The sequence below is a fragment of the Trachurus japonicus genome, chromosome 4, assembly GCF_045865225.1.
Source record: "Trachurus japonicus isolate A0001 chromosome 4, Traja_1.0".
NCBI lineage: Eukaryota > Metazoa > Chordata > Actinopteri > Carangiformes > Carangidae > Trachurus > Trachurus japonicus.
The window spans coordinates 26,795,499-26,821,047 of NC_140910.1; the positions used below are offsets into that span (position 1 = coordinate 26,795,499).

The following is a 25,549-nucleotide window of genomic DNA, read 5'->3' on the forward strand; positions in this document are numbered from 1 at the left end:
CTGATCCTCCGAGGGAGCAACAGAGGAAACAAAGAACTGAGAGAGCTTGTTTCATTAAACAATCCTCAGAGTGAATCCAGTATGTAGAACATGTAGCGACTCTTTAGCTTTGCCACAACTTTCAATTTCCATGTCAAATAATCTGCTGATGATTTTCTCGGTGAAACAATTAGTGGTTTACAAACCATAATAACTCCTACTTGCCTCACACTAACCATAACCTAAACCTTATCTCACCCCAACCCCCCAACAACTGAGCCAAAAATCTGATTTCCCCCCTAATTGGGGACACGGCCTTTGTCCCCAATTGGACAAGCTGTCCCCAATTAACTGGTCTTTTAGTCTGGGATCTGTCCCCACAAGTTCCCTTTAACACACACACACACACACACACACACACACACACACACAGACAAACACAGATGACTAATTTTAGCACAATCAGTTTCAGTGGTTATCCACATTATTAACCGCAGTGTTTCATGTGTGTGTGTATCCAATATGAAAGAGCAGGATGTGATGGTTACTGTATCTGTTCAGCGAGCCACTGAGCTGTGTCATCAGACCATATGTGCATGCCTGCGCACACGCAAACATAAACAGCTCATTCATCCCACAAAAAAAAGAGAAAAAAAAGCCACAGGATCCCTGATGTATCAAAGCTCTGACTCAAATGCCACAATCACAGAGGGGTCCTGGTTTGGCATGAGGCTCCCAGCTGTGTGAGGGAGTGTGAGTGTGTGTGTTGACCATGACACCTTCTTCCTCACACTGTTCACACTGGTTAGTGCGGCTGACTTTGGGCTACGACACTCGGTCTGGCTGCTGACAGCTGGAACTATTTTTAGACGACAAGCGCAACACGTCAGTTTTAGTTTGTTCAACAGCAGCAACAAAAGAACTAGATGTAAATCTGTGGGATAATGTTTTTAAAAAAAATTGTATACCTCAGTGGGAAATTATTTAAAAAATGTCCAGTTACATGGATTAAACAACCAACTCAAAGCATGTTTGTGAGTGAGAGTTAAAAGGAGCTGATAGCTGTTATAGTCTAGACTAAGGGTCTCTTCAGACCCGGCTCGTTTGGAGCAGCTGTTTTGAAACGGGGAGCGTTTAACCCCAAAGATCGGTTCAATCGCGCTCAGATGTGGAATAAAACAAGGTTGTCAAGAAGGGCTGGTCTCATGGCTCGCTTCCAGTCGAGCCCTGGAGCAGGTTGGTTAGCAGTGAGAACATAAGCGACTCAGCAACCGACACAACATGCAACACGCTGCTGATGCTCCGTGGTTCTCAACTGGCCGGGCCAGGCCGACTTTTCCCTCAACGAAGGAGCCAATCACAGAACGGGGGAGGGGGCAGCAAGACGATGACAGCGACTTTGTTGATAGCTTGTCGAGCCAACATGGCGGCAGACACTTTACCTTTCGATGCAGCGGTAGAAAGTGTTTTAAGTAGTTTAGACCGCAAGTTTATTTTGAAAAAAGAGCAACGTTTAAGCGTTTTTTTCATCTGATTTCTGTCGATCTACATACGTCATCGGGTATGATTGATACAATTGGCTATAAGCTACGTACAGACGCATTTGATAGACATTCGTAGCGTCCAATAAACGGCTCTGGGCTTTCATAAACCACGCCTCAAATACAAAAAAATGAACGGGTGGTTCCCCGACCAAATCTCAATCTACATTGAGATGAGGTCTGGTGTTAGCCAGGCTACCGTTTGGGTCCCGTTCGGGCTGAAAATATATACAAATGCCTCGGATTGGGTTGGGTTTTAACTTTCAGGCCCGTTTAAACTTATAGTCCAGGGTTTTTTGTTTTTCCTGGGTTACCTCCTCCCTCGACGACTCCTTCTGGATTTCTAACCAATGAGAGAACAGTTAGTTCGTGCATGGCATTTGTTTACAACTTTGGACCTTTTGGGACTGTTACCTTGTGAACACAAACGACCCAAAAGAAAAAAGCAACAATGGTATCGTTTTAGCCCCGTAAATCGGAACAAAGCAAACAAATAGGCTACACCTTTTCTGCTACTGACAATCAGTTCATCTGCCAATTTTTCAATCACTCGACAGGAAACAGATCCATCACAGCTTCCAAAAGACCAAGGCAGTGTCATAAATGCCTTGCTGTGCCTGAAAAGCAGTCCAAACCCAGAGATACTCAGATATCAGTTACCAAGGTAGCTGCAGATTAGTTCAGACAGGTCCAGACTGGCTGTGTCCTTGTGTCCCAGGGTTATGCAAAGCTTTACGATAACTAGCTGCTGGGTGTAGCTCCACATATGAAAGTGCTTTCAATCCAACACCAAGGAAGTCAAAGCCAAATAGCAAATTTGCCCGAACTGTTCAACATCCTTCAACATCCCAGTGAACAGACTCTCAGACAGAGTAAAGTATCAGTGGCCTTCATCCTGTATGAATCTGTTTTTAAATCTCAGCAGCGTCTCAGTTCTCGGTGTTGTCATTGGAAGATTTCCTACAATGTTCCCTTATATCCAGTGGAAATTCCCCCCCAAATAGCGTACATCAACTCAATAACAGCTTGCATTCAGTGGAAACATCTCCTCAGATAAGTCTTTACCACGGTATAAATAAGCATGTAGATTCAGAGAGATGCCCTTTTACTTCCTGCTGGGAGCGAATGAGCATGACTGCCCCTCATCATGTGACAGGTGGTGACAGAGAGGATCTCAGTCTGCATGCACAGTCTACATAAGGCCGGCTCAAAGGGTGGCCCGGGGGCCACATGGGGCCCAGAAGGAGACTCCGAGTGTAATCAAAACCTGAGCAAATCAGATTTTGTGAGCCTTCAGGACTTCCTACAGTAGGACAGACTGTGAATAATAATTTGTTCTTTATGCACTTTGAGTTGTGCCTAGGTTTACGTATGAGCAAATGTTTAATTTGATTCAGGGAAGCAAGTTATTGCTAATATTTGGCACTATTTTGTTTTTTATGCATTTTTAGGTAAAATGCTAAATGTTTATTTTTTATTTCAAAAATGGAGTTATGTATTGCTACTACCTCAGTTTCTGTTCAGTTAAAGCTTTTATTCATTGGTTCTTGGCACTTTTTGTCAAATATTAAAGGGAAACATGAACAACTTATTTTTCATTTGTAGTAGCTTAAAATCTGTCATCACCTGCTGCTCAACTGGATTCTTTATTGAATAGCACTGGTCTACATGCATGTAAAGTTCATTATGGGGTGGCACAATGATACAGTGGAGAGCACTGTATCCCCTCACAGGAAGGAGGTTCTGGGTTCAATCTATTCATTCCTGATTGGTAATCCTGCACAGATAAAACTGTACCGCCAGTGGATGGATGGATGTTTATCATGTTCACTTTCATTTTTGCATATTTGCATGTTAACATGTTAATTTACTAGGTATGACAAGTCATCCACCAGGCATCATAGGTTTTGATTACACCAAATTTCATCACAATTAATCAGTGTGATGCTACAGTACTGTCCTCTTAATACGATATCTGGTATAGTTGACTTCCTGCTGCTACAGCACTTCATCATCATCATCTATGAGCATGGACTCATTATGTCCATGCTGCAGTGGGTCTGTAGCATCCTGTCGTCCAGACCAGAGCAGCACAGACAGAGTGGTGTTTGTTAAAGAGACAATGGTCTCAGCTTGGTTTGGTTTGACTGCAGAAATCTCTGTTTGAGACTATTGTTGTCCTGTCGTCTTATTGTGAAAAGGTCTCTCCTCTGTAAGTCTCTGTAATTTAAACTTGGCCGATTCGAAGCGTTGACAGCCGAACAAGCCTGTTGAGACTTTGAAAATATGTTTCCCACTTTCCAAAGAACAGGACGACAAATACTTCATTATTTTATCTTTTTTATCTTTCCACATTTCTGAGGAGAACAACAACAACAACCACCAGCAGCCTGCTGCTGTTTATCCTGCACTCTAGTGACTACCTGACATATTATGGCCTGGGGTAGCTGCGGTAACCAATGGGGGGTACACTCTGTACTTCATGCAGGTTACCTAGGTAACCAGCAACCTCCATGCAGAGCAGCTAGTGTGTGTGTGTGTGTGTGTGTGTGTGTGTGTGTGTGTGTGTGTGTGTGTGTGTGTGTGTGTGAATGAGCAGCTATGGAGCAGTTTTATTGGCCTCTGAAACTTCATCGGCCAAATAAACACCCTGGGAAAACTCCTGTGTTGCTGGAATGAACATTGTCTCCCTGTATATAAACCGGCTGTATGTGGGACAGGGAGGGAGACGGAGAGAGGAAACATGGGAGACAAGTGAGAGGAGGGGGTCGGGGGGGAGGGGGCTGTCCTAGTTACGCTTGTCCCATGTAACATACGCTTTCTACACATGATGTCTGTATTAACGGTACGCGGCCGCGTGCTGTTCCTGCCCATTCCCGCCAGAAGCCACCGTTTCCCACAAATATCGGAAAAATGTAGCACAAAGACTCCCTGAAGTCTGATAAGGCAGCGTCATAAAAATTTGCTTTTGTGTTCTTGTGTGCGATGCCAACAGCTACATCATCAGCAGCAGCAGCACTTCACATGCTTCCAGTAAAAGTCCAAATACTCCAGAAGAGTTTCTGAACCTTGAGGTCATGATCCCATGTGGCGTTCACAGTCACGGGAGAATGTGAAGACTTCTAGTTTCCTTATTTCAATTATAGAGAAAAACTGAACTGGTGTTAAAACAAGGCCAGTTATCTCCAGTTAATCAAGTTAGGGATTCACTGAGAGCAATTTCAATCAGCTCCTCATCGTTAGGTCATTTATCAAGACAGAAAAAAAAAAATCTAGTTTTCCAAAATGGAGCATTCATCTTTGTATCTATTAATCTGATGATTACCTTGTGATTAATCCAATCAATACCCATCATTCACAGAGCCAGGGGTGTCATCAAACATCAAGTACACCAAGAAGCCAAAAATATTCACAAAGAAGGAGTGAATCTGCTCATTAGAGGCTTTTTTGCTTGAAAATGATTTAAAAGGATTACTCTACTATCCTGCAATTGATGATTATTTGTGAATGAACAGTTTTTCACAAATGTCCCTATTCTATAAACTAAACAAATGACAACTTGCATGAAAAAATCCATTAAGAAAATAATAAATAACCAAGAGAGGTTTTAGTTCCAGTACAGACTGCCAATGAAAATGACAAAATGAAGCTGAAAGCTCCAGAAACGTGTACCTTAAGTTAAGATTATTTTTCTCCAAATTACCATTTCCTGGGCTTATAGTAAGCTTCTCTAATATTTAATACCTACAATTAGCTCAAGTAACCCCCTTACACTCACATTATATTCACAATTCAAAAATCTGGGTCAGAAAAAATACACTATAATAAGCACAGACGCGAGAAAACACCTGGTCTAATTTCACCGTTTCACCAAAATAGTTCAGTTCAAAATGATAAAAATCTCAGAGGACACAAAAGGTGATCTTCCCCCTATTATTGTCCTTGTTAAGATTAACTTAAACCACTATAATATCCCATTTATGTCAAACTCAAACTAAAACATCTTCCCTTATGAGGCCCCAGGGAGAGAGTAGCCTCAAACAGCAGCTCTTAGTCTATTTGAGGCTCTGTGTGACATTAAGCATTTTTTTTTTCTAAACCATCCTTCCCATTTGGTCTCGGCCTGTGGGAAACCCGTTTATAAATGTTGTCTGTGCTGGAGAATCCAGCCTCGTCCCCGCGGGTCAACACGGACATGAAGAAGCGGAGGAGGAGATGAAGATTATTGGCCTGATGATGAGGACGCAGAGGAAGGGAGAGGAGCAGCAATTACCAGCTCTGTAATGGGATAAGAAGAGCTGATGGTTTATGCTCATTGCTCACATGGCAAACACACACACACTGGTCGTTACTCACATGAACACACTCACACACACAGAAACAGGGAACAAAAAGGCCCTTGATTCATTCACACTTGATTTATACTGTAGCTCCAACATTGGTAGCTAAGGGAAGTCATGGTGCTGCAGCGACCGAGGAGCACGGCTCTGAAACATGGAGCTGAGCTGGTTTCAGAGTAAAAGATCCATGTGTTGGTGTGTGTGTGTGTGTGTGTGTTGACCCTGTGTCTACCTGCTGCGAGTCAGCTGCTGTTTTGTGTTGGAGCCTGTGCTGTGTGTCGGCCCACCACCGTCCGTCCACAGAGCAGATAGTATCAGCTCAGCGGAGTTGATACAGGTTTAGCAACTGGTGTGTTTAGTACACACACAGTCACCAGAGGACATCAGCTGCAGGACATCTCACTCACTGCTCAGGCGCCAACGCTACATACTGCTGTAGATTTACCATGAGGTCCATGAAGAAAACAGTCAACAGCGATTAGCACGGTGAGACGGAGAGGCTGAGCATTTATCACCAAGCTCCTCTCCTCTCTCTACTGATGTGCATGTTCACGGGTTCTCCACATTTTTCTACCACTGGAATATTTTCTGTGCTGCCTCTGTAACCGTAAACCTTACAGTGGTCAGGATCTTCTTACTGCCGGATTGTAAAACAACATAAAAGGGAGGCACCGGGGCTGTCAATCAAACAATTATTTTGGGCCCATCATCCAAAAAATAGGGAGAAATTACCAGCACCATTTACCACCACAGCCCTGTAGACTAGAGCACAAGGTAATCTGAACAGAGAAGCTGATTCATTTACACAAGTGGGATAAAAGGAAGAAAAAGCAGCAGGTTTCTTACATTTAAGAGCCTGAAACTGTCACTTTTTGGTATTTTTGGCGGAGAAATGATTCAACACATTCATTCATTAATCAAACTAGCTCCAGATTAATTGACTAACTTGCATATTCTGCAAAAAACTGATTTAAAAACTGAGAATATTTCACCACGCTATGAGATAACTGAACGTTACGAGACAGAGTTGTTTTCGAGGTAAATACAGAGACTGCTTGCCGAAAAACTGCTCCGACAGGAACACGCATCAGCGGCATGAATTTACCTCTAAAACAACTCAGTCTTGTAACGTTCCGTTATTATCTCATAGCGTGGTGAATGTGCAGGTCACAACTTGTCCACCAGAGCGTTTTGGAGTTGTTGGATTGTGTATTTGATGAGTTTGATGAGGGAAACCAAGAAATCCCATTAGCCACCGTAGCGTAGCTCTGAGCAGCTCATGGCTCTGCTCCACCGTTCTAAAAATAGCTTGCACTGACAATTAAAGGTAACGAACCTACTGCTATGACTATTAGGATTATGGCAATGGGCCAATTTGCCAAAATATTGAACTAACCCTTTAAGTTTTGCTCACTGACTTACACATTATCAGAGATATCTCACCCTATAAACACCACCACTTGTACATTCCTCCTCTGAGCGTCAAAGTGAATCAACATAGTGCAGAAAAGGTAAAGTCATCAGTATGTAGAGTCTATACCACTGTGTGTGTGTGTGTGTGTGTGTGTGTGTGTGTGTGTGTGTGTGTGTGTGTGTGTGTGTGTGTGTGTGTGTGTGTGTGTGTGTGTGTTAGTTAGACAAGCAGGCCTGGCTGAGACTGACAGCAGCCAGCCATCCAGCAGAGGTTTTAGCGTAATGACTGGGTTGCAGATCTAGGAAAAAAAATTCACCAGAAAAATTCCCAGCATCTTCCAATTTTCCACGTATCCCACAAAGCTTGCGTTTTTTTTTTTTTTTTTATCCTCTGGCTAATAAAGTAACTGACTAATAAACAGTTGACAGTCTGACTCCTGCAGGAGCAGCAGCTGCAGCTCTGACTGACCAAAGTCCTGCATCAAGTCGTTGTTTCTGTCTCTATTGGTGGTGGCGGTGGTGATTCAGTTTTTACTTCCTGGAAAGAAAAGGTATAATAAAGACTGGTGATGTTGTTACAATAGATAAAACATAACAATAATACTGGTTTATCTTTATGGACTTGGAAAAACAATGAAGCAAAAGTTTAAAATAGACAAAGATATATCTAAGAATAATCCAGAGTTCATTCACTCTTCTTCTCAAATGATTTGTACAGTTTTATGACACCAACATTGACCTTAGATAACCCCTGAGGCTGCTGCACTGTACAAATAGTGATTCTACAGTTTAATACCCTTATTATTATCAACAAGTACAGATGCAGCGAAGCATCACAGAGCCAACACATCGCTGACCCACTTAGACACTCACACACACACACACACACACACACACTGGGGGTCACGACACTGATCTGAAAAGTCAGACAGGTGTGATGGTGTGTCCGAGTCCAAGAAGAAGGAGCTCGACTGCCAAACATCTGGCTGGGTGGATACAGCTGTGTGACCGCATCCAGAGGGAGGTGATGGGAGGATGAGAGGAAGGAAGAGGGGGAAGGAGGGAGAGAGGATCGAGGGAGGAGGAGGAGGAGTGGGGGACTGAAAAAACACCAAGAGGAGAAAGGCAACAACTCAGTGTTTGTGAGGGTGACTTTGTACGACTTCCTGAGAGTGAAATGTTGGCTCGATACGTCCGACCGTCCTGTTTTCTACACAGTTTGAGGTGAGAGGAACCGGCTCCTCTATTACTAACAACAGAGAAAGAGATGAAAACACACATTCATTTTGTTTTGACAGCTGAAATTTGCACTTAATTTGAATGAAAAACCTGAATTATGACCGGCTGTCAGAATGTCTGCTGCAAACAAAGTCAAAGGAGACTCATTTAATTTACTCCAATAAGAGAAGCACATCTTATATTATTAGTGTAAAAAGGTGTTGACCAGAATTACAGCTTCAAAAAGGCATCAGATGTTTTATTTGTGTTTTTTTTTTTTATTGAGCCAAATCAAATCATCATGATTGTTTTAAAGGGATAGTTCAACATTTTGGCAAATTTGCCCATTGCCATAATCCCTATAGTCTTAGCAGTAGGTTCGTTACCTTTAATTGTCGGTGAAAGCTATTTTTAGAATGGTGGAGCAGAGCCGCGAGCTGCTCACGGAGGCTAATGAAATTTCTTGGTTTCCCTCATCAAACTCATCAAATACACAATCCAACAACTCCAAAACGCTCTGGTGGACAAGTTGTGACCTGCACATTCATCACGCTATGAGATAATAACAGAACGTTACGAGATCGAGTTGTTGTAGAGGTAAATGCAGAGACTGCTTCGGGAACGGGAACGCGCATCAGCAGTTTTGCATGAATTTACCTATAAAACAACTCTGTCTCCGTTATTATCTCATAGCGTGGTGAATGTGCAGGTCAGAACTTGTCTACCAGAGTGTTTAAGAGTTGTTGTATTTGATGAGTTTGATGAGGGAAACCAAGAAATCCCATTAGCCTCCGTGACGTAGCTCTGAGCAGCTCACGGCTCTGCTCCGCCGTTCTAAAAATAGCTTGCACCGACAATTAAAGGTAACAAACCTACTGCTATGACTGTAGAGATTAAAAGCAATGGGCCAATTTGCTAACATGTTGCACTATCCCTTTAATGGACACAGACAGGCGTAGCTACTTAAATAAATTAGATTTTATGTTTATGAAGGTGTAAAAGCACAAACTCATTTTGACTTTGACTGACAGCCTGTTCACTCTTCATGTATCCTGTTACTGTAGCAGGAGCCAATCTCCCCACTGGGATCATTAAAGTTTCATCTAATCCATTATTATCGGTGAAAATCTCCATCACTCCATCTGCCTCCATCCATCCACCTCCTCCATCCTTATGAAAATAAAAATACCTCCCTCCCTTCTGTCATTAAAAACCTCCTCCCTCCCTCCTCATCTTCCTCTTCCTTCTCCTCCATCGCTCTTTCACACCTCCGCTCCTTCCATCTTTATCTCCACTCCCAGTCTCCAGGAGATGTGAGTTTGCACAATTTGGTTAATTAAGAAAGACATCCACCCTCACACGCAGGACATTAACAACATCAAGCGGCCTATCAGCTATCACTCTCACACAACCCGGCCTGGAAACAACATCTTCTCTCACTCACACCTCCTCCTTCCACACACACACACACACACACAATGTGTTGACAAGCTTGGCCGGAGCGGCTCTAACAGCTTGGCGTGTGCAGGCCAGTGCCCTCAGCTTCGACATGACTTCATTCACACCCGCTGTGACCTGCGAGGAACCAGAGCGCTGCCCTATACTAGACAACAGGAACCTTCTCTCAAAGAGCCTCCAACCACAGATACACAACAAAGAGTCACTCGTTTTCATAACCAGTTAACCTGCTGATGAGTTTGCTTATAAATCAGTTTATCATTTCATCTACAAAATGTTGGTATTCTATGTAGATCTAATCAAATTGTGCATTTCATTTCATCAAGATTAAAAAAAACCTACAAGATGTTCCATAAAGCAGTAAATCCTCACATTTGAGAAGCTAAAAACAAGCAGCGTTTAGTATTTTTCTGCATTTTTTGTTTTAAAAAATGGCTCCAACTATTAATTGATTCACCAAACAGTCTCATCCTGCAGCCCTAATGATTCAGCCTGCAAGATATGCAAATAAAACATTATACTGCAATTGTGCGGGCAGATATTGTGATTGCAGATTCAGTGGGATTAGAAGTTTTCACTTTTCACATGAGAATATATACATAATATTTAATTATGATGTGTTTTTGTTGGTCTTGTACCAAACAAATATGTCTGCTTTTGGAGAATATGATCAGTGTGTCTCTACACAACACGTATAATGACAATGCACAACAATGATGTGACACATTTTACCTACAGTGTGTTACCAAAAAATGCAGCTCCTGGGATTTTCTAATTGCACTTGTTCATATTGCAATTTTGATTACATTGGGATTTAATAATTCTTACTAATTGACTAGTAGTCAGTCACTGCAGCTCTAAGTCCCACAGAGCTGTCAATGTGTCTGTAGAAGCTGAGCCATCTGTGTGTATCAGAGGGATTATATCACAAACTAAATCTCTCCCCCATCATCTGCCGCTCTCTATAATTCTTCACAGCAGTAACCATTGTCATTGTTCCTTTATTTACAAGTCAAGAGTTCAGAGTTGTGAATTACCATTTTATTGACAATATAGTATAAGATATTATTGACGAAAGATGTTTGTGAATATCAGCCCAAAGGTGGCTCCACTAAATCTTCAACGTTCAGTATCTTGCCAAGTCTTGATACCTATCTGAGAGGATATTCCCTCAGCACGGTTTAAAAGCAGCACAGGAGCCTCCCTACAGTAAAACCACTGATATACCGTCGGCTACAGTCTATAAATATCACAAACAGTAGTGGGGGGATGATAACAAGCAGCCTTGTCGAGAGTCTGATCGCCACCTGATGCCAGGAATACAAACAATCCTTTTACTTGTCTTCCAAGCATCAAACGGTTCCACGAATAAAACCCCATAGTACCCCGACCTGCAGCAGCACCTCCACACACACCTGAGGGAACACGGTGATAAGCCTTTTCCAAATCCACACAAAAACACATGAAAGAAAGAAAAGCAAAGCTCTCCTTGATTTGGAAGAGGATAAAATAAAAACCTGCTCACTGCTCTGAATCGGACTTTCCACCATTGTTCAACAACGGCCTCCTCTCCACCTGACAAACAGGAGACAGACTTCAAAAAGGAAAATTACAAATCTAGCCAGCCGTTTACAGCCTGTCCTCTTTCCTCCTCCTCCTCTATCCCCTTTATCCCTCGTCTTTCAGTCTGTCCGACCAGTAGAGACGACCGCCTGTCACTCTCTTGTCCTTCAGTCAGACTTGGCTGCTCGGCTCGGCTCGGCTCGGCTCTGCATCGCTGGCCTCAGCCTCACCTCCACCGGGCAGACCGGAGCACAGCATGGCAGCATCCTGGCACTAAGTGCACTCGCAAAAAAAAAAAAAGCAGACAGAGCTTTAATTCAGACGAGTACTTCCTACTTCATGTGTGTGTCTGGGAGGGCAGGAAGCCAGCGCGGTAATAGGATGTTCCTCGCTTGCTTTGTAATGTCTCAAAGACCCGGGCTCGAGCCAGAGCGCAGAGAAAAAGCAGAAAGGCACCGTGCCATGTTGCACTAGACACTGGAACTACGCTCGGTATACGGTTTATTAATCGATTAGTCCATTGGATTGTGACCTGGGAGCGTGGAAGATGATCAGCAGGAAAGGAAATTTGTCAGACTTGCCTCAGTCTTTATCCTTATTTGACATTGTTCATAAAAAAGAAAATCCCTTTAATGTCATTATGAGGAGCTGAGAGGAGGCAGAACATCGGAACAAATTATAGAGGAATCAAGGAAATTGCTGCCAGATGAATCAATAATGAAGATAATCATTAAATGCAGGTTTAAGTGGAGTGGTACAGTTGATTTAAAGGCACCAAAAAGCTCCAGGTGTTGGTTTATAACATGAATTTAGACAGATCTTGACTGGCATTACGTCATGTGAAACGAAAACAGCCAATCAACAGTTTCACATCTTATGGTCCGGACCATAATCTGTTAATAATCTGACATCAGACAGCCAATCATGTGTAATCTGACATCAGACGGCCAGCACATTAATCTCATCAGCGGACAGAGGGGGATTATGACGGTCTGTCAGACGACGGCTACACTCAGCAACACAGATCATCGCCTGCTCTGCCTCATCACCACAGCACCGACCGACGCAATGAGAGACGAGACGAACTCAAACTGTTCAACGATTTACCACTTTGAATTTCTTTAGTCCATCATTTTCACACTCACCGATGTCATCCTCTGGATTTATTTTATTGGATTTCTGACGGTGGATTAGTTTTAGACCTTTTTCCATACCGTTGAATTTCAATCCAGAGTTTTTTAGTCTTTGTTTTGACTAACTGCATGTAAATCATCTTCAAACATTTGTTTATTAGGTCCTGAAATAATCCAGATGTGATGTTGAGTTGTACTAAAAAAAAATCCCCATGCCTTCAAAAGTAACACATCTTTGTACACCCTTTACAAACACAAGAACTGAATTTTTTTGTCAATTAACTCATGATTAATCAACAAAAAATCATGAGAAACAATAAGTCTTTTAGGTTTTAAGCAAAAAACTTCCCAAATGCTGATTTTCTCCATTACATCATTAAAAGATTGAACATCCCTGAGGCATTGCTTTACTTGTTTCAAACTATTAATTGATTATTTTTGAAAACATCACTTTAAAATTGTAGTTTGCAAACACACTGAGGACTGAGAACAGGCTTAAACAAACATCTATAAAGGAACAAACTTTGGTAAAGAAAATACAATCTGTATTCTCAAAGACAAACCAGTCTCTCCATCTGTCTGAACTGGGAACACAAACTGTCCCTGCTGACTCTACTACTCTATCTCCATATTTAGAGCTCAGACACAAAGAAAAACTGAATGGAAAACATGAATGGGAGACTGCAGTTCAGAAAAAGAAAAAAGTAAGAAAAGCAAATCCTGACACATCACGTCTGTGTGTGTTCATGTGTCTACGACTATTTCCAAATCCTTTTGAATCACACACACATAAGCAAATAGTTATCTCTTCTTCTTTTTTCTCCTGTAGCAGCAGCATGGTCGTGTTACATTTGAGGGCTGAGCAAGCATTAAAAAGAGAAGAGAAGAGAAAAGCTTATTTTAAAACTGGAGATAACCACTAAGGTCAACTGGAGGAGTAGCATCTCCTTGCACACACACACACATGGAGAGATGCTGCCGGCTGCCTCTCTGGTTACAACAGCTTGTGATGGCCAACACCCCAAAAAACAGAGGCTGGATCTCAACGTCCTGTCACTCGCTGCTCAAAATCTAAATACTATCAATCACTAAACCATCCCAAAGCTGCAGCAAACAATTAATCCACATTATAATAATGATAACAACAACATCAACCCATTATAGGCAGAGGGGGATGTGTTTGACAAAGAGCAGCAGATGTGACATGAGCAGTAATAATAAAAAATCTATTATGACTATTATTATTTAGCTGCTGGTTGAGTATCAGCTGTAAATGTGTGTGTCTGTGTGTGTTATATATTTATATACGGGCTGGTTTAGTTCATAGTTCAGAATGCAGACATAGGCTACAAGGAATTTGACTTGCTTGCACGCACATGGCCTATATATATGTACATATTAAAGGTCATACAGAATGAGGACAGCAACAACTGAGCAATAAAACAATAGGCTACAACAGATAACATACAAGTAGGCCTACCATATAGAATATAAATAGGAGCATGTGTCTCCCCCCCTCCTTCCTCTTCTCTGATCACATGGAGGTTAAAGACAAAAGATTTTTGGACAACTGGCAGCAACAAAAGAGACACGATATTATGCCAATCAGTTAATACATCTCATGGGTGTTGCTGCTTTAATTTATTTTTTTTTATTTCCACAACAGAGGACCGAGGTGCTCTCTCTTCCCCCAGATGATCCCACCGGTTCTCCAGCAGCAGCCCGCTTCTCTTTGAAACAGGGTGTGACACACACACACACACAGAGAGAGCCTACACACACACACATAGCCTACACACACATGCACAAACTTGCCAGTCCAAACCAAAATAAAAAAAGCCAAATTTCAGATGCAAACGTTTGATTAAAGTTGGCTTGATGGTGGTGGTGGTGGTGTAAGCGGTGTGACCCCTCGCCGCTGCCCGCCCCTCCTCCCTCCCTCCCCGGCTGTTTGTCTGCAGACTTGCCCCTCTATTGTTCCGCCGCTGCAGCCAGAGCCGGTTGGTTAGCCGGTTAGCATCAGCGTTAGCCGCCGCCGCTGCTACAAGGTAACACACACACCACACGGCACCTTTCTGCTCCTCCTCCTCCTCCTCCTCCTCCTCCACTGCTGCTGCTCCACCACTAAAGTCGGTGTTGTCGCCCGTGTCAAAGAAAAAAAAACACGAAGCACAGGAAAATAATAACAGTTTAAATGAGTTTAAACATTTACATACCCATAGTTCCGTTCCCCAACTCATGTCGGATCCCTCCTGCTGAGTTATCCCGTATTGGACGCAGTTTTTTCCCCACTCACAGTCTCTGAAACTGCCGCTCGGACTCTGGTGCTCCTGCCTGACTGACTGGCTGACTGACTGTCTGCTGCTGCTGCCGCCGCCGACAAACACTCCTCCTCCTCCTCCTCCTCCTTCTCCAGAGTCAGCAGGGCCGCACAAACCGGGGGCCCTGCTGCACCTCAGAGGCCCCCCGAGACTTTTTGACCAGTAGCCTAACTGAGAAAATACTGTGTAGCCTAAAAATAAAAATAAAAAGTAGCCTACTGCATTTAAAATAATTGCACACCACCTCGAAACTGTACTAGCTCTAATAAAAAAAATACCTAAACAAGACTTTAAAGGGACAACGAGGAGTTTTGGAAAAGCGAAGTGTTTTCACACTACATTTATGAGCCTCCGCGCGCACCGTAAAATTCTTTGACCGGCGCAAGACGGACTCATGTTTTCATTCATCAAGAATTAAAGTCAGAGGTTCAAAGACGATCACATACCGTCGTAGTTCCGACCATAAACGGCGATTTGGCTGTGTTATTCTCATGACTCGCCACGAAGGAAACACTGGTCGGCTCGACCAGCATTTCCGCTTGACAGAACGATATATTTATCGAAAATGGGCCCATTAACAAGTGTGGGTAGCGGAGATTCATCCACATTAACGTGAGACTTTTTTATAACCGAATAGAAACTCCTCGTTGTCCCTTTAAATGACAGCAGCTATTATTGCACATACCATGAAATGTTGGCAACTCTTGCTAATTTTTAAATGAATTTCTAATGATTTTTTACCGACTTTTTTATTATGTTTTAGCATATCTTATTATGATTTATTGAAGTTTATTGTATGTAGCCTATAGCCTATATTCACTTTTCTATCTGCACTGCACTTTTTTTGTTTAAGAGAAACACTATTTTGTTTCTCTGTACTGAGAAATGACAATAAACTAGTCAAAGACTTTAAAATAATCATACATTGTTATTGTTACTCATCCATTATTATATTGCTTTTATTTGGTGTGTTTTTATATTTTACTTGATGTTGATTTGATTTGATTTTTTAAAGCTCTTTGGTCAAATCGGTTGTTTTAAAATGTGCTTTCCCTTTTGTCTTGATGTAGTAGGCTATAACATGCAGTGTAGATGATTTTAACAAAACAAACACTTGAGGCCTTGATATGAAGATGCAAAGAAAATGTATATAATGGTAACATAATGCTTTACAGGCAAGACAATATCTAAAGTAGAAGGATGAAAGAGTTTAAAAAGGGTGCATTTAAGTTTGACATTAAAGTTAGATCCAATTATTTTATATTTCCACATGTGTTGAAAAATGTTTCAGGTGTTTGCAGCACAACAACAGAAATAGTTTGTGTTTTACTTCTCCTTTTTACCACTAAATGATATATTTGCATGACTTTGAAATGTAAATGTGAGTTTCTGATCCAACCAGATTCCAAGGTATTTATACACACAAAAAAACATCTGGTGTATGTAATATGCAAACCATTGTTCCTCAGGCTCCAGAGAAAAGCCTGTTTCCATTCGGGAAATAATCACATTTACTGGATCCATGTCTTCCTCATATGAACTTATATTGTTCAAGTCAAACCAAGATTCTGGCCCTTTAAAAGCTGCATGTAATTTGGTATCAGCTGGGTTTGCAGCCTCTGTGACTGCTTTATCTTTTGAGAAACCAAAATTGTGCCTCTGGGTTAAAAAGAGAGTTTAGTATAATACAAGACGATTTATTCTCTTAAAACTGCTAATGTTCAGTATACTTATGAAAACACAAACATCAGATAAAGCTGGCAAGTATGATCAACAAGGATGCAAAAAAAAAAAAAAAAAAAGGAACAGTAAAGAACTGTTGGCCTGTAAAAGCAGATGAGCAATCCAGACTGTTTGGCAATTCATTGTTGTTGTTATTATTGATATTTTGTCATTTTGCACTAAGGTATAGCCTACTCAGATTAAAACACAGATACTGAACATTTATCAGGTGGTTAAAAACTAGCCTACATTTTAATTGTTACATTTGTTTTGTTTAGATTTCTTGTCTAGTGTATTTCATATTATGAAAAAGACTTTTCAATCTGTTTAAATCTGGAAAAAAAAAAAAACAATTGACCAGAAGGACAGTTCATGAATTGATGAATGGACAGCTCACTCGAGTGGCCAAGATGTGTCATTACAACTGGAACCACCACTTATAAATTAATATTACATACTGTGTGCTGCGCTGTTTAAATGCAGGATTATATTTATTATTACTACTTATTAGATCTTAAACAATTCATTGACGAGTCCCTCTGGATTATAGTAGACATAAAATAAAGAAACACATATCAAATTTAGTTTGTCTGTCTGTTTTTGTGCCTGCGGTTCACCGCCGCTTCCTGTAGGGGGCGGTGGTGTGTTTTGCTGCCGCCGCTGCTGCAGAAGAGACAAAGAAGAATTTGTTTTGGGGTTAGTGGACGACAATGGAGTAGCTCAGTCCTGTTTCTGTCTTTTTTACCTGATAAAGTAGTTTAATTAGCTTTATTTTGACGGACACAAACAGACATGTACCGCTGCATAAGAAGGTAAGAGGCGACACGTTGTTTCCATTCATTACACCGCAGATTTACGCAGACAAACCTCTTGACCTTTGACCAACATTTCATTTACCATAGTAAAACACAGTAAGCTAAACTTCAAAGATCAATAATATACATTATACCTGAGTGTAAACACGTTAATATGTTGAGATTATATGAAAAAAATATGAGTAATGTAAGTCTTCTCATCTCATACAGACACGTTATATTACAGTGGGTATCTAACATTTACTATGTTTATTTATGGATATACACGTTCCCAGTTGAGCCAGAAATGGATGCTGCCATTAAATTATTATGCAAAGTTTTATAAATTAAAGTGAGCAGGTGAATGTGACCTCAAAGAGGCATGGAGAGATTAATGTCTGTGAGTTTAAAAAAGTACTGACAGGTATCACTGATATGTAAATGCAGCTGCTGCAGTGACCATGAATGACTCCAGCACCAGATAAAGACAACTGGTCTGCAGGGTGGAGAATATACTGTACTGTCTGTTTGATGACCTAATATTCATTTGATTAACACTGCTCTTTCTCTACTTTAAAGTGGTGGGAAGTGGTTGGGAAGTATTCAGGGGGAAAAAAGGTAGCTACACACTGAAGACATCAGACCCCTGACATTCAGAATTGACATTCAGATGTCTTGGAGGAAGATTATTGTTGAACTTTAGTCTGACATGTTCTGGGATATTATATTTACTTCCTCCCGTAATAATAATAAAAATAATTAAAAGAAGTATTATTCAGATTCTTTGCTTCTGTATGTAAATATTATGAGCAATTTAAAAGTACAAGTACTGGTGCATTCATGTGACAGAAACACTTGACTGCTGAAGTTGATTATTTTAAGTGCTACATATTTTTTTTTACCAAATTATTTTAATTATAAAAAAAACCTTAACTGAATAGTTGTAACCGTAATGTAAATGTAGCAGAATTAAAGTGTAATGTTTCCCTATAAATTGTAGTGACTTGTCAGAAAATATGAAATAGAAGTGCTCAGTCCATGTCCTTGAAGGTTATAGTATTAGACTTTGAGATTATTATTGTAGATACATACATGTTTTCCTGCACAATAAACAAAAAATATAATAATAATCACATTATGACTGCAAAGTGCAATATCAAAAATTGCAGGAGCTGTAATGTAAAATGTGTAAGAATCGACTACAGTATATGAAGAGTTGTGTTGCTACAGAGACAATCTAACATGGTTGTTAAATACAGACCTCAGCAAAGAATATCATCGTTTTTGACTCTCACATTTCATCGATACACCTTTTATTTGCTATCATATTGTGAACAGACATGTCATGTGTGACTCTTGTGTGACAGGTTGGCGGAGCAGCGTTGGCCGTGTTCAGTCCGCTCTGCGAGCTCTGCAGCCAGGAGGAGGAGATCTCTGCCCAGCGCCTTCCCAGTGCTGGAGCAGCCTCTGCAGCCCATCCACCGACATGTGTACGAAGCCAACCTCAGAAACAGCTACGCCTGCCATAAGAAGTAGGTCCTGACTGTCAGCTCACACACACAAACACATTCTTCATTCCTCGACTGCATTATAATTCATGCAGTTTGTAATGTTTGCCTCTTTCTTTCTCTAAGGTTTGAAGAGTTCAGTGAGAAGGTGAGGAAAGGTGGAGGGGAGAGCGGCATCGCCAGACACACAAAGAGAAACAAGAAGCTGCTGGTCCGGGATCGTCTCAGTCTCCTGCTGGACGATGACGACTTTCTGGAGCTGTCACCGTTCGCCGGTCTGGGTCTACCGTACGGAGACATCCCATCAGCCGGCTGCTTGACTGGTCAGAACCCACTCAACCCACAGTCCATCACAACACCTTCAGTTTACTCACTGCACTCCAGGGTTATTATACTGTAGTTAACTTAAGACTACTAAAGACTACTAAAACTAGCAGTGAAAAAAAGTTTTTGGTAAACCGAAGAAAAAAAAAAAAGACATTTTTTTCCAAAAACAAGAACTGAACTAACTGTAACTAAACTGAATTGCAGATAACATTAGAATAGTTTTAGTTTTCTTAGAGATGGCTAAAGTTGCAGGAAGAAAACGCCACATCTCAATATGGGAAGAGGAAATGTAATGTGATGAGGGCTGATGGGAAAGTTAATGGGATGCAACTAAAAGGGAAAAATCATACAAATTTGGAAGTTCATCTTCAGAGGTCTCACAGAGGCCTGAAAAACTAACTAATAAAACTATATACTGTCTATGTATATATATATAAACTATATAAAAACTAGTCAGTTCCTCAAAAATAAAAACTAAACTAACACTCCCCAAACTAAACTGAAATAAAAAAGCAAACTGAAAAACTAAATCAAAATAAAAACTTATGTAAATTGTAAAACTATAATAACCTTGCTGCACTCTACAGACTTCTTCTTCAGACAGTTCTTCCGCATTTCATTTCTATCCCTTGTGTATCCATTACCAGGCATTGGCAGGATCAACGGTCTGTGGTGCATGTTCATTGCCAACGATGCCACGGTGAAAGGCGGCACGGCGTATCCAATCACAGTGAAGAAGCAACTCCGAGCACAAGAGGTGGCGATTCAGAACCGGCTACCGTGTGTTTACCTGGTCGACTCTGGAGGAGCTTTCTTACCGCTGCAGGTTAAAGTTCACACACACCTTTGGTTTTGTTTTAGGAGATGGATGTTAGATGAATCACAGTCACTGCTGCTTTAATTTATAATTCCATGTTTGTGTATAAAACATCCAGTCTGAGATCTTCCCGGATAAGAACCAGGGAGGAAGGACGTTCTACAACGAAGCCATCATGTCCGCCATGAAGATCCCACAGGTAGAGAAGTAGAAGAAGCCCAGACATGCTTTACCTGCTGATAATATAATAATATAATACAAGTATAACCACAATAGGATTTAGCATATACAATATATTCAGATGAAGTATGATGTGCAGTGTTTAAAAGTTCATTTGTTCATGGAATTGACAGATTTAATTTTCTAAATACAAATGTAAAAATACCTAAAAGTAACAGGATGTATATTAAACTTGAAGACTATGTTACTGTTGCCGTATGAAATGGTAAAGTGTTTGTCTAAAAATGGGATATTCACACAGCAAAGAGACGTTAAAATAAAACCGTGCCTACATAAAACGCAATCAAATCATCTCCAAGGTGTCAGTGGTGTGCGGGTCGTGCACGGCGGGCGGAGCTTACATCCCCACCATGGCGGAGGAGACGGTGATGGTGCACCGGATAGGGACGATATTCCTGGGAGGACCTCCACTTGTCAAGGCGGCCACGGGAGAGGAGGTGACACCAGAGAACCTGGGAGGAGCCAGGCTTCACGCTGAGTAGGTCCATAAATCTCCAACAAAAAACCCTGCTCTGGTTCTTGCATTGCTGCACCCCCCATTTCATCTACCCATCCCAGGTTTTTTTGCGCACTGTAGCACTTTATCACACTGTATTATATTTGGTTTCGTTGTGTTCTCAACCCATCCTAGCACAACTCCATCAAGAAACCGTGTTCTGGTCTTGCATTGTTGCATCTCCATCCATTTTATCCATCGTAAACAGCCTATCTCACCTAAATTTACTAAATTGCACTATACTTCCTGCTTTTTGTTTCTTTGTTTCTTTGTCTTTTATAGTAGTGTCATGTTAACTGTCTCTCTTTGTAGTTTTATTATATGTTTAGATACATTCCAATTTGTGTACCGACTTTCTGTGTTTCTTGTGTTTTTTCTGTCTATATGAATTATATTGTTATGTCCTTGTTGTTCATTTTAATGGCTTTTAACACCTTGCCAGGAGGACTACAGTCTGAAACTAGCCGTTGGCTAACACTGGCACTTTTACATTTTATTATGTTCATTAATGTGCACTGTCCTCCTTATATAAATAAAAAATAAATAAATAAATAAAATCAAACTAACCCCCTGTGAGAGGCACATTAGATTACTGGAGGTTTACGTCTCCAAAAATAAAATTAAAAAATGTGTATATTTATGCAAGAAATAGCAAAAAGTATAGATACATGAAAAGGTTCATTTCTCTTCTGGTTTCAGAGTGAGTGGCTGTGTGGACCATTTCGCTTGGGAAGAAAAGGAGGCGTACAATTACACCAGAAACATCATCTCCACCCTTAATTTCCAACTGCCTGAGGAAGAGAAGGAGGACGAGGAGAGGATGAAGAAGCGGAGAGCAGAGGAGGAGCCTCTGTACAGGTCAGAGGAGCTTCAGGGCCTCGCTCCACAGAGTTATAACTACAGCCTGGATGTCAAGATGGTACGAAACACACACACAAACACACAAGTGGTTTAAGGAATTACTGTTTCAAAGTTCTTGGAAATGATTGACAGCTGATAAACGGCCGGTTTGTACTAATGCATAATTCAGTTTTAATAAAATGTGACTGTTTGTCTGTTGTCTCAGGTCATCAGTCGACTGACAGACGGGAGTCGCTTCCAGGAGTTTAAAGCTCGTTACGGCACCACACTGGTCACTGGCTTTGCAAAGATTCATGGGTAAAAGAAACAAGCAGCACACACACATAGTAGTACAATATCAACCATAGATAAACCATATTGTACTTTTTTAATAACTATAGATATTTTTAGGATATTTTTTCTGCAACTAACGATTATTTTCATTATCGATTAATCTGTCGATTATGTAAAGGATTGTTTGGTCAATAAAATATTAAAAAATGTCAATCAGTGTTTCTCAAACCACATGTCAAATCTCTTGTTTTGTCCACAAACCAAAGAGATATTCAGTTTATTGTCATAAAGGAACAAAGAAACCAGAAATAATTTAACATTTAAGAAGCTGAAATCAGAGAATATGGACTTTTTTTCTTACAAAACTACTCAAACCGATTATTTGATTATCAAAATAGTTGACAATTAATTTAGTAATCGATTATATATGCGATTAATCAGTTAATTGTTGGAGCTCAAAATATTTTAAATGAACTATTTTAGCAATACCAACACATTGACGTGTCTTTCATCTTCCACAGTCATCTGGTGGGAATAGTGGCCAACAACGGTGAGCTGTCGAACCAGGCGGCGCTGAAAGGAAGTCACTTTGTCCAGTTGTGCGACCAGAGAGACGTCCCACTGCTCTTCCTCCAGAACACGGCGCCCACAGCGGCGCTGACGCTCTCCGTTACACAGGTATCACATGGTGTCTGATAGAACAGTGTCGCTGGATTGGATCATGGATCTAATGCAAATACATAATAATAATAATGCGTGTGTGTGTTTGCTATAGGCAGAGATGAACAGTAACCGGTTGAAGGCTCAGGGTTCAATGCTGTCCGCAGTGGCGTGCGCCTCCGTCCCCAAAATCACCGTGGTGATCGGTGGTTGCCATGGTGCTGACAGCTACGCCATGGTGAGTACCTCAGTAAATACACCTTAAAATACCTTGTTTGATGGGGCGGTGCGTGGCGCAGTGGGTAGAGCGGCCGCCCCATGTAGAGGCTACAGTCCTCGCCGCAGGCGTCCCCGGTTCGAATCCCGCGTCGGGCAGACCTTTCCTGCGTGTCATTCCCCCTCTCTCTGCCTCCCCATTTCCTGTCTATCTCTACTATCATCACTATCAAATAAAGGCAAAAAGCCGAAAAATATACTTTAAAAAAAAAAAAAATACCTTGTTTGATTTTGAAGATGGTATTATCAGTACTGAAGAGATGTTTTTAAAGGGATAGTTCAACATTTTGGCAAATTGGCCCATTGCCATAATCCCTATAGTCTTAGCAGTAGGTTTGTTACCTTTAATTGTCGGTGCAAGCTATTTTTAGAACGGCTACGCTACGTTTCCCTCATCAAACTCATCAAATACACAATCCAACAACTCCAAAACGCTCTGGTGGACAAGTTGTGACCTGCACATTCACCACGTTATGAGATAATAACAGAACATTACCAGACAGAGTTGTTTTAGAGGTAAATTCATGCAAAACTGCTGATGCGAGTTGCCTTCAGGGACAGTTTTTCAGAAAACAGTCTGCATTTACCTCTAAAACAACTCTGTCTCGTAACCTTCTGTTATTATCTCATAGCGTGGTGAATGTGCAGGTCACAACTTGTCCACCAGAGCGTTTTGGAGTTGTTGGATTGTGTATTTGATGAGTTTGATGAGGGAAACCAAGAAATCCCATGAGCCTCAGTAGCGTAGCTCTGAGCAGCTCTCGATCTCTTTTCTCTCTGTCCATCAATATCCTGTCATGCCCCCCAAAATAGCTAAAATAGAGGATAATAACATTGATAAAATCATTAATTAAAATGCTGATAACAAAAAGAGAAATGATGTGACAGATCTGGATCCTGCAGCTTCAGTGTGGTTTTTCTGTTTACTTTAACAACAGGTTCATTGGTTGTAGAGAACAAGTATAAACATCAAGTGGCTACAGAAATGATCCTGCTCACCATTTCAAAGTGTACTTACGTTAATGTCTCAACAATTTGAATCTTGTTTCCTTCTCCAGTGTGGACGAGCCTTTGACCCCAACTTCTTGTTCCTGTGGCCCAACGCCAGAGTGTCGATGACGGCGCCGGGTCACGCTGCCTCTCTGCTCCCCGCTGACAGCGAGCAGCAGCAGGAGGAAGAGGAGCAGAAGAAGAAGGAGAAGAGGGAACAGGAAGAGAAGTTGAACAAGAGATTAAAAGAGGAGAGCTCAGCTTTCTTCTCCTCTGGCAGGCTGTGGGACGACGGAGTGATTTTACCTCAGGACACCAGGAAGGTAAAAATAAACCCAGCCAATATCAACTCAGTGCAACCTTTACTTTTCCTTTTATGTTGTTTTGATATGAATCTGTGTGTGTGTTTGTGTGTTTGTGTGTTTGTGCGTGCAGGTTCTCAGCGACTGTCTGGACATCATCAAACAGCAGCACTATCAGCTCTCCACAGAAAAACTGCAGTCAGCGCTTCTACGCATCTAGAGGCACCAGTGGACTTTCATTCACTCTGACTGCTGCTGCCAACACACACACACACACACACACACACACACACACACACACACACCAGACAGACACACACCTACAGCTGAAACAGAGGTGACCTCATCGCCACTCCTGTGATGTCACATGAGGACTGGATTTAATTTTTCACACCTCCATGCCTGCGCCAACCAGAGCTGCCTGATACGATATCAAACACTAAGATTCAGGGATGAACTCATTCAGTTTTGCTGGTCAAAGGTCAAAGGTCGTGGTAACGGTGACCTCACAATATGCACTTTGATGGAAACATAAAACCGGAGCCAGTAACTTTTAGTTTTAACACAGTAACAACATAAACTCTCTTGGACTGGGAACAGTTTAGACCAGATGATCAACACCATGGCTGCTTTTTTTTTTACACATTTGTATAATTATCACACACAAAGACTTTTATATTTCACACAATAAGAAGTGCCTACAAGACACCACTCCTCCTTTTTTCTGTGACAGAAAGATGAAAGTTCATGTACGTTTTACTGACAGTTTCTACTCTAACCATGTGACCTGTGTTTTGTGGCTACAGAAGCAAAAGTGCCTCTTAAATCATGTCTCAGGTGCAGGTCCAAAGGATCTCGGTACCAGTTGTTGCTTCTTGTTTGATTTATTTACAACAAGTTCTGTAGATGAATGTTTGAAGTTGTCATCTGGGTATTTTTCATGCAGCAGACTATTGATCTATTTTAGCCTTATCTAAGTTCAGTTCAGTTTTTTTTAACTTATGACATAAAATTAAAACCTGCCGTTCAGAGGAACCTTATCAGAGCTTTGACAAACAGCTCTGATTTCCTTGTCATATTACATGTGTAAAAAATCGTGCTCTGTAATTACTAAATGTGAAATAATCATTGTAATGTAGTTTTTTTGTATAAAAGATGATTAAAAAGAGATGAATACATTTTTAAAATCACAAAACTATTGTCTGTTTTTAATTGTAACTCTTACTTCAAATGGATGTTTTCACAAATAACATTTTAATGATGAATTATATTATATTATTTTTGGTGCAGTGAATGTGGGTTGTTTTTGTAAACTCT

At 41.1% G+C, this 25,549-nt stretch overlaps 2 protein-coding genes across 4 annotated transcripts in view; one reads left to right on the top strand and one right to left on the bottom strand.

Moving 5' to 3' along the window:
* The window catches only part of fnbp1l (formin binding protein 1-like), a 52,057-nt gene extending 37,061 nt beyond the window's left edge, over positions 1-14,996 (bottom strand). For all 3 annotated transcript variants that reach the window (XM_085775022.1, XM_085775021.1, XM_085775023.1), the window contains exon 1: positions 14,862-14,996. In XM_085775022.1, coding sequence (XP_085631148.1) covers positions 14,862-14,885 — 24 coding nt within the window. In that variant the 5' untranslated portion in view covers positions 14,886-14,996. The remainder of the gene's footprint in view (positions 1-14,861) is intronic.
* A 2,365-nt stretch (positions 14,997-17,361) lies between these two features.
* LOC146989077 (methylcrotonoyl-CoA carboxylase beta chain, mitochondrial) lies at positions 17,362-25,186 on the top strand. The gene is made up of 12 exons (XM_085775019.1): positions 17,362-17,500; positions 18,850-19,014; positions 19,117-19,313; positions 19,965-20,143; positions 20,253-20,333; positions 20,674-20,852; positions 21,570-21,789; positions 21,937-22,028; positions 22,526-22,682; positions 22,780-22,902; positions 23,999-24,253; positions 24,366-25,186. Exons 1-12 carry the CDS (start codon positions 17,481-17,483, stop codon positions 24,450-24,452), a joined length of 1,755 nt encoding a protein of 584 aa, XP_085631145.1. The 5' UTR covers positions 17,362-17,480; the 3' UTR covers positions 24,453-25,186.
* Positions 25,187-25,549: the final 363 nt, after the last annotated feature.

Coding starts and splice junctions, on each gene's coding strand:
- LOC146989077 (XM_085775019.1), top strand. CDS start 17,481: ATGTACCGCTGCATAAGAAG. Junction 17,501..18,849: donor ATGTACCGCTGCATAAGAAG/GTAAGAGGCGAC, acceptor CTTGTGTGACAG/GTTGGCGGAGCAGCGTTGGC. Junction 20,144..20,252: donor GAGCTTTCTTACCGCTGCAG/GTTAAAGTTCAC, acceptor TAAAACATCCAG/TCTGAGATCTTCCCGGATAA.